The 10202-nt window shown below is 37.2% G+C and overlaps 1 protein-coding gene across 1 annotated transcript; it reads right to left on the reverse strand.

The window, feature by feature from the left end:
• Nucleotides 1-945: 945 nt before the first annotated feature.
• On the reverse strand, nucleotides 946-8005 carry LOC108675050. Its single transcript, XM_018163032.2, has 5 exons — nucleotides 7640-8005; nucleotides 6495-6743; nucleotides 6002-6214; nucleotides 4417-4598; nucleotides 946-4020 (listed from the first exon to the last, which is right to left on the reverse strand). Exons 1-5 carry the CDS (start codon nucleotides 7689-7691, stop codon nucleotides 3112-3114), a joined length of 1605 nt encoding a protein of 534 aa, XP_018018521.1. The 5' UTR covers nucleotides 7692-8005; the 3' UTR covers nucleotides 946-3111.
• Nucleotides 8006-10202: the final 2197 nt, after the last annotated feature.

Genomic DNA, 10202 nt, shown 5'->3' on the forward strand with positions numbered 1-10202 from the left:
AGCTCAGACGAGAAGAACGCAGAGCAAGGGACTTGAACTGCAGAACGAACGTCTTTGGAGTAAGGAAGGCGAATGTGCGTCTGATGATCCTCACGATATTGTTTGCCTTTCCAGCTGATCGAGCTACATGACACTTGAAAGTTGGATTTCTATCAACTACTACTCCTACGTCCTTCTCTGATTCGCTCTCCTTCAACGGAGAGACATACTCATTGCCCAGAGCATCCCTACCATTCGTGGTGAACTGGGTGCTGTTGCTTGGGTTTCCCAAAAGCGAGGCACTACATTTTTGATGAAAACGCAGCTGCCTGGCCTGGCCGTTGATCACTTGAATAGACTGCCCAGGTTCTAATTTCCCTTCAGCACCTCCCAAGCAACTACGTTGTCACTGCAAGCGAAGACCTTGGTATCGTCAGCAAATAGCTTCACATGGCTCCGAAAAAGGCTTGGAAAGTTTTTGATATACAGAATGAAGCATACGGGACCGAGAACGCTCCCTGAGGCATACCGATCACCACATCAGCAAGACTTGGGTCCACCTCGTTAACAATAATGTGTTGCATTCTGCTATATTGGAAATTCTTGAACCATCTTGCGCTCTCCCCACGATTCCATGGTCTTCAATCTTTGCCACGAAACGTCTTTGTGAACGCTGTCGCATGATTTCATGTAGTAGGCACCTATACAACCCCCATCATCTAAAGCCTCTGTCCATACGTCTAGTATCGCAAGCAGTTGGGCGACGCACGAACGCCTTTTTTTTAATCCATGCGCTTTCTGCTGATGAGGTTATCTATCTCTATCAAAATATCTTTACCAGTAGGTGTGGAGTGATCTGCTCTCTCATAACATCCGTGCATTAGCAGAGGACACGTAATCTTTTTGTCAATAATTTTGTGTTCTAATTGTGGATGAGCTAAATGTCAATAAAAATTAACACAAACATAAAATTTATAAAGTTGTAATCAGACTGAGGATGAATGTATTTCAATCAGGTGCTGAATTATCTAAACTGTTTTGGCATTACTATAAGGTCAGAAGATTTTGTGCTGTGAATCGATAATGAAACTAAGAAAAGTGACTAAAGTCATACCTTGGCTGAAGCGGTAAAAAGCCACACGAGTCGGGTAAAAAATGTGCGAGTATCAGCACGTGGCTAGCACAAGCTCAAAATACGCAAATTAATAATTCAGAACTATTCTGCATCAACCAAGATACACTTTTTACACCTCGGCGTTGAATCCTAGTCATGAGATTCACGGTCGTTCAACATCATTACATTAGCTTAACCATTAGAAACAACGTTATGGGTCTGGAAGCTTGGCTGAAAAATTCATTCATATTAGGCAGTGAAACAGAGCCAATAATTTAAATACTTAACAACATTGTCAGATACAGGCTTTAATTGTCTTTGTTAAGTAGTTGCCAACCATAGGCTCACTTGAGTCAGATGCATGGCACGCAGCATTTCAAACAACTTACATCGCTAACCGCATGGCAAGAATATAATAGTCCGAACGAACAAACAATACTTCTAAGTACGACAGCCAGAGCATACACGACATCTTAAAAAGGATAAGAGATAGCCACAGCCACATTGAATGCTCGACAAAACATAATTAAACTTGTTTCTGTAAAAGCCATGAGGCTGACGTGATGTTTTGAGCACATTGACCGATACGTGTGGTCTACAAAATTCTGTTTAAAATTTTTAGGCCTAAATTATTGAAATAAGTTGTTTGAAATTAACTTCGCTAAGCAACAAGACAACTGTTGGCATATTTGAATGACCAGCTAAGCGACTGAGACGAGTACATTGTGGACAGTATTTCAAGTGAAAACATTATCTGATCATCATTATTAAGAAAATATAAGAAGATATAATTATCTAACTATAATACAAATTTACTAGCTTGAGTATTAAATAATTAATTAATTAAAATTAATCATTAAAATTCCTGCGAATCATTAAAGATAGCCGCTGACACGCTTACAAAGGATTATTCCTAAATGAAAGATAATAGGATGCAACCACATAAGAATGAATAATTCCAACCTAATAAGGCACACGGCATTAGACGAGCTGTAGATCTGGCAAGCATGAGAACACAAGGTCACTAGGAACAAGTCAACCAAAATAAAAATGTTATCGCAACGTAAGTATTAGACTAGAATAGGTATCAAATTTCACTCCAGCATTATGGCGCAGGCAAGAATAAATTACTAAACGACCAAGGCAATGATAAAACGAACTAATCATGGGTTCGTTTGTTCAGGCCTCATTTCAGATCATTGCAGACTGTAAAATAATTAGATACTTCAGATCTTCAACTTCACCTGAATATAATTTTAGTTACCGGTCGTTAGACGAGATTAACAATAGTTCATGTATAGTAGGTATATCCGTAGACAACGATTGCGTTATCAAAGACCATGATATACTAGGAACAATCTCAGTGGCACAATGGGAAAATGGGAACTGAATAAAAATACGGAAGAGCATAATGGTATTCTAATGTTTGGAACAAATTACCCCTCATCCAAAGTTGTAGCGAGCTGCTACCATTCAAAATGATCTGGATTAAAGTATGAATAAAGATATGTTACGAACCCAACGATACTAGTTTGCAATGCGCATGCGACCCGATACATTGAACACGTCAATAAGTGCACTGAATTCATTTATTGAGCGACAAATAATTTAGAAGTTGTTGAGAATGGATATCACAATACGTCTCCACAGGCTGATTGCGTACCAATAGATATATTAACCGTTCATACAAGAGATTAAACTCCTTAACTAATTGAAGATCGCACATAAGTAAAGAATTTTTCATTATATTATTTTGGGAGGCGGGAGAATCTGAATTGAACACCGAAAGTTAATTTTAAATCTATTAAATATTTTCTATTTCTGCTTATTTAGCAATTTTTTATGCTGCATCAAGTAATGTCGGTAGTCGGACACTAAGTTAAGCCAATGGAAATCCAGAAAATTGAACTCCTTATCTTTAAATGATCTGGTCATGGCACGGTCAACAAGAACAAGCTAAAATAATAAGAACCTAATAACCTATCATAAATCGCATACAAAACTTGCTAAAGACGCAGCTAATCATCGAGCACAGAGTCTAACCAATCTTCAAGTTCTTTAGTGTCTTCTTTTGTTGTCACAAGCGCCGTCGATGTTGGGACGATTGGAGCGTCCAGGTCGAGTACAGGCTCAGCGCAGGAATCCACAACGATCACATCTTTAGCACAAAAACCGTTCTCGTCTTCTAACTTCTTGTCAGCTATCGAATTAGGAGAGTGCGATCTTGTCGTTTTAGGTACACCAAAGTTGAAAGCCTGTAGGCCAGCTGAGAAGTCCAATTTAATAGTTGAGGAAGAAGCCTCACTATCATTTGATTTACTCGTTGAATTTTCATCCACTAAACTCTGAATTCGGGGATTTTTGATAGATTTATGCACTTTGCTTGAAGCAGCTGTCACAGAATTCTGCGCGATAATTTTGTTAGCATCCTTAAATTCGTTAAGTTCCTCAAACGACGTCCGATTGATCTCAGTCACAGAGTCTTCACTTTGAGCAACAAATTCATGGAAATCGTCATCATCTGGAACGTCTTTGATGTCGAATCCAAAAGCTTGGCACATTTGTGCAGTGAGATCAACTTTAGAATCACTTGCGCTTCTTTCTCTGACATCTTCATTGAAGTCCTTGGAGAAATCAAAATTAGTAGATAACTCAGAATCTATTGCTGCTCCATCCATGAATTTTTCTGATGGCCTTGCTTGATGCTCTGCTAATTTCTCTATCTCTACACTTAGCTGATTATCTCTCGCGTTTTTGTTTACCGCTACATATTTTTTGTCATGATTTTCATCAAAAAAGGTGAGGCGCAGCTTCTGGATTTGTTCCTCAACAAAATCAGCATCTTCAACATAGTTGCTAGGAGAATGTGGGTTGAATACTCGTCGATTATCATCAGCTATCTTCGTATAGAAGTCAGTAAGTTGCTCCTTGTACAAAGAAGAAGTAGATGAATGCCAAAGTAATGGCTACTAATAAACACGTGCTGCTAATAAAAGGTACTTTTTTGATAGCAACAAAGAACCTAGTAAGTAAGCAATTTCAAGCATGGGGGTTAAAAGGGGGTGATCAAACTTTCGTATGTGTACAGTTAGCTAAATATTGTGAATTAAAAAATTATATGCAATATAAAAAAAATCGTTCAACAAACATTTCTGTGTGAAGAATTAGCCAAATAACATGCAGCACCACGCATGTGTGGCAAGTTACTAAATATATTTTGCCGAGATTACATAGCAGTCAAATGAATGGACCATAACAACTCCATCATGCTTTCCCCAGCTCAGCCAGATATATAATTAGCAGGAAAAGCTTGAACAACTTACCGGGACAGTGTTAAGGTCCAGACCGAGCTGGAGAGTAAGCGGTATGGTGCTTAATGAATTCGCGAGGTCCGTCACTCTGAGGGCACCAAGGCCTGGTAGACTGCGGTCCAGCTCCCCTGCTGCCACATCCCAGCCCTCCTCTCCTCGCAGCCGCAGGTGGCCTCCTCCACCGCTACCCAGGCCTGAACAGGCAAATATGTCAGCACCGAAAAATATATATCTATGTGTATCAGTTAACACGGATATTTAATTTCACAAGATATGATGCAATTGAATCAGCGACTTTAAACCGTTTTTCAATTGAATATCAAGCAACCAAGTAATTTGAGGCCCTCTACAGCATCAACGTAGTAATGGGCATCAGCATGTACTACCACGAATACCAAATATTAACAGCTTATAACTGATGTTGGTTAAATTTATTTCATGCAAGGTGCTGATAATTAGAGTGCCCAATTAGTGGACTATTTGGATTTTCAGGTTTTTCATTTTTAGGTGGGCCATTGAGGAGCAGTGAATGCTATTTGACAATAGTTTCACATTGTTATTAAATAATTTCAAAGAACAGAAAATACACAGAAAAAAGAAAATATCCAGACAAGTTGCCAGATAATTTTCAGCTTGTAACTCTGGATACCAGCTTCATCATACATTAAAAAAATCAACTATACAAGTATTAATCATGAAGCTCGTCCCTTATATGTTTTCAATGAGAATATATTGCAGTGAATTTTCTTAATCCTTTTCTGATAAACTCTTTGTTAGTTTCCTATTTGAATAAGCAGAATTTATACCTAGCCATTTTATCTTTGCTATTTAGCTATCAGGTGATATAGAACTTGTTATCAAACTGTCTCAAGTTAGGAAGTCAAAATTTAAATATTGTTAAAACCCCAAATTTGTTAAAAATCATTCATACCACGCACATGTTTGCATAACACCTGGAGGGTCCTCATGTACCACAGGTTGGTAACCACTAAAACAATATCCTTTGCATCTGTGTATCTTTTTGTAGAAATGGTCACTCTACTACAACTTAAGTTTATTCCTGATTCATACTATTATATATACGGTACCTCAATATATACAAGCTGACTAGAATATACACCCTTGGTAAAGAATAAAAACTTTTCGACCTTGATGAAAAGTTGCATAGGTACTAAATTTTTCACTCCAATTACCCTCTCAATGTATCATATCATATACACGGTAAACTGCTAACCTAGTAACTATACTTCCATTAAAATTTGTTCATCATAATTTATGTACTTAAAACTCGAGATATAACAAGAAATCCTGCACGATAAATTCAATACAAGTGCAGTTACATCAAAACCCAGGTAGTCAAGAGTATGAAGCACCTGTGAAAGACATATTCAGATGGTAAAAAAAAATTTTTACTAAAGTTCTCCAGCTAGTATAATAGATTATGACTGAGCTCCTGCATTTAACTTTGTTTCTTCAGTTATATACTTTTAGTGTATAAAGAAAACGAGAGGATTAAGGCTTCTAACCATTGTCAAAGTGGGGACAGCAAGACTAATCAAGTCACATTGACTGCAGTCTGAAAATAAGAAAAACTTACTCTGATTAGCAAGCACATCACTAAAGTCTTCCCCAATGAGGTAGTCAGTGCCATCATCCAGATCCTGGTCCCAGGATGGCGGTTGATCATAACGACTCCAGTTGCTGACAATGCCTCGTCTTTTGTACTTGCGCGGCGCCTCGTCCAGCTCATCAGCAAGGGAAGTTTCCACTGAGTCATCATCCTTGTGTGATTTACTCTCCATGATTGTTACTGCAGGTTTTTAGCAAAATTATTTTCAACAAGTCTTACTGTGTTCTGTTACTAAGTTCTGTTCTGTTACTGAGTATCTGTATTTCCACTCATTTCTCAAGTATATTGTTTTATTCTCAATTATTTCTAAAAGCTGCAGTTATAAAATAACATCAATAATTATTGTAACAATAAATAAAAATATATGAATCAATGGCTAGAGGAATACTTAAAATCAGTAAATAAAAAATTATACGTGGCAATATTTTAGTAATTATTAGCAGCTAAGTGTGCAACAAACCTGGTTCATAGTACTGAGCTTCATCAACAGTGGCCACACCTCTGCGAGCGGACTTTCCCCGACCACCTCTACTGGTGCCCCGACCAGAACCTCTATAACTATCTCCAACAGAGGCCTTGTCTGTTGCCACATTATTCTTGGAAGCATGAGCAGTGCCTTTAGCAGTTGTTGGTTGAGTCGTATCAATGACATTCTGTTCAACAGCTTCCTTACTTTCAGATGGAGTTGGTGTTGCTGCAAGAGCAGCACCTGTAAAGTGAAAAATAAATTATCTCAAACAAACTAGAGACCATGAGAATTTTTTGGTCAATTTATACTTCCTAGTAGAAAAAATGCTCCAAGCCTCCAACTATATAGATTATGAGATGACAATGGTGGTAAATAAATGAATTCCAGAAATCAATTATAAACAAACTGAACTATTTCTGACATTTTGTTGAGCTTAACCAGCATTGTAAAATTACAGTTAAATAACCATTAGTCCACTTGGTAAAAGGAAACAAATACTGTACGGTTTAAAAAAATGACAAATCACAGAGAGAAAAACATGATTAGCTTGCAAATGTTCCTTAACAAGAAAGATTACTATTTTCACAACAAACTTAGTATCTACACCCAATTCCAGCAAAAATCTACACCCAACTCCTTATTCAATCAATCAATCTAGACCTAACATTTATGAGGTTAACACAATGACATCTATTAGCAATTAATTTCCAATACAGTGAATAATTTCGGAGAAGTAATAAATAAACAGGTACATAGACATATTAGATGACCAAAAAGATTGATAAATTGAATTTCACTTGATATTTTAGCTGATAGCTTAATATTTTAGCTGGATAGCTGATATTATTGAAACAAGTTAATTAATCAGCTTAATTTATATTTAATGTTGGAACCATAATTCATAAAATTACCCTCTGGTTTATATTATATAAATAAGTGAAATATCTTATCAATGAGAATGCTTGACTAATGGATTGAACATCAATAATATTGACTGTGTAGTTTCTGATGAACAACTGGAATTGGGTTAGCCAGTTCAAAAAATTGTTATGACAAAAATCTTTGCCACTTGAAATGACTCATAAATTTTCTTTAAAGGTTGCATTGTACATATGTCACTAACTGAAGTAATTTACCTCCTTCTTCATGCCGAACTCTTTGCTGCCGTTTCCGTCGTTCACCAGTCATAATTGTGGTAGAAATTAAAAAAGTTAAGCTAAGATGCTCACTAGCAAAACTACATATAATTCACAGTCTACTACTCCACAATTAGAGTCCACACTGCACTGGAATGGGATCCACCATGATAAAACCTAAGTCACAAGGTTCTGTAAACAATTTCACCCTTGCCAAACTTTCTTTTCATCTCAGTTCTAGGAGGGTCTTGGAGACTAGTCTAATGTTGCCCCATGACAGGATAGTATGCCATTTACTATTTTTGTACAACTGTAGGCCAATAGGAAGGAAAATTATTTACAAGGAAATGTGTGTTTCACATTGATATTGCACATGTGAATTTACTAATATAAAATTCTGTTTTATCACAAGGTTGTTTCTACAAGCATGCCCAACATGCCCAACACCAACACATAATTTACTCAAGGTCTGGCTTGAGCAGCATTCAAGGATGCTGCTTGAGCAGCATCCAGCTTAGTCTGAGGACTGAGGTCAAGCTTTCTCACTTAGTTGGTAAAGTAAGTGATACTGAACATCTGCAGAGAAAAAAACTGTAAACTAAAAAAAACTGTAAACAAAAGGTGCAAACTCTTAAACACAAAAACTGCTACCAAAAAGACAATGGAGAATGAGTTTCCTCACTTTGCAGTGGGTATTTATAACAATGCTGATGGAAAAAATGATAATATGAGCAGTGTTAGCATCCCAAAGTTTTTGGTATGCAAGTTCAATTCAAGCCGGCCAGAATGGTTGCCAATTCTTTGAGCAATCTGGGATGGAAGCCATCTGGTCCACGTGACTTTTACTTGTTGGGATTTAGAGCTACAAGGCAGTAGGCGCTTGAGAACCTCTTCTTTGTGTATTTCAAAACCTTTTAACTTCGAGCCAACTGGGCACTCCTAAATATCTGGAATACTGCTCAGTGTTCAAGTCCTCATCTGTGAAGTGTGAACACACTGCTGAAGAACTAATTAAAAACGTTAGCCTTGCCCTCCTCGCCTCATGATGATGCCTCATCAGAGGAAATCTTTTGTTGGTCTACTTTCAAATAAGATATATAGTCAAATGGGGTAAGACAGGATCACAGCCTTTATGTGGTAAGAAAGGACCAGCCCATGGTGTGCATTCTAATTGCACTGAATTCAATTTGACAAAAGAATATGTTAGAACAGTCATTGCCTGTCATTTCAGTGTTTGTGGCAACCCTCTTTTGCAAATTATGAATTTCTGGCTAATTTTTAAAGAAAACCTATGTAAAGCAGGGTCGCAAAATAGTTAACCCTGTTTGGGAAATAAGCTCAGTCTAATGACAAAAAATTTTTTGGCCATGTGTGTGGATGTAGGCAGGTTTTAACTTTTTAGACATACTAGGCATTCCTACCTGCTACCATCACTGCCTGACACGTATTCTAAAATGGGGTAAAAAAGGACCGGACATGGGGTAAGATGGGAGCACGGGACCACTAAATTATCCTGTTTTACCACACAAGCAGTCCTATCTCACCCCACAAACGGTCCTGTCTTACCTTACAAATGGTCCTCTAATACCCTACAGTTTATCAAAAATAGTTTTTAAATGAATATATTATTGTGTAGTACATGGAGTATTTTGGTTAAAATTTATATCTTTTGCTCAAACTTCATTATAACTTCTTAGCTTTTTTAATTAGAGAAATTTAGCACACTATTTTGAGTTGCATCAAAGGGATATAGAAAATAGGTATGTCTATTCCCATTTGTGAGCTGCTGTCCTGCTGAACTATGTGCATGATTGGCTGGGAGAAAAATCACAGTGTGAACCATGAAAAATAATTATGATCACAACTCTGTGAGGGAGGGGTTGAGCTATTTTTGAAGTGCACCACAAATGCAGTTAGCAAGAAAACACATGACATCTGACACTTAAGTTATTATCCATTGGTTTTATTACCAATTTGATAAATTTTTCAGACAATGACACTAATGGAATATACATGAAGATTAACAAAATTTTCTCGTGACAAAAACTTCAATGTGACTGGTATTAGAGTTGACTTCCTGCAACACAAAACAGTAACAAGGGTTGTTTAAAAAAATAATGTGTTTCTATATGGATAATATTGAATATCAGATTTGTACTTTTATTAAAAACCTTGTAACATAAGAATTACCAGTTGATCCCATGATCCCATCTTACCCCAATCATCCCAATGGGCCCATGGGCATGGGGTAAGATGGGATCAGATCAGATCACTTTTTTTAATCTGTACAGAAAACTATGTTAGATGCAAAATATCTGAGTTGTAGCTTAGAAGCCCATTGCATAACTACACCTTGGGATAGGTTTAGGGGGTTTTTAGTTATTCATGGTATAGATGCTACAGGCTTGTTAGTGGTTTCGGTCCTGTCTTACCCCATCTGACTATACCGTATACTATACCATCCTTTGACTTAGGCCTACACCTCGAACTAGGCTAGCCTACAAAAAGAAGGCTTTTGGATTCTTTGTTGCATTTTCAGCAATATTTTTTTCAAAATTTTTCA

The sequence above is a fragment of the Hyalella azteca genome, unplaced genomic scaffold (genome assembly GCF_000764305.2).
Source record: "Hyalella azteca isolate HAZT.00-mixed unplaced genomic scaffold, Hazt_2.0.2 contig12774, whole genome shotgun sequence".
Lineage (NCBI taxonomy): Eukaryota > Metazoa > Arthropoda > Malacostraca > Amphipoda > Hyalellidae > Hyalella > Hyalella azteca.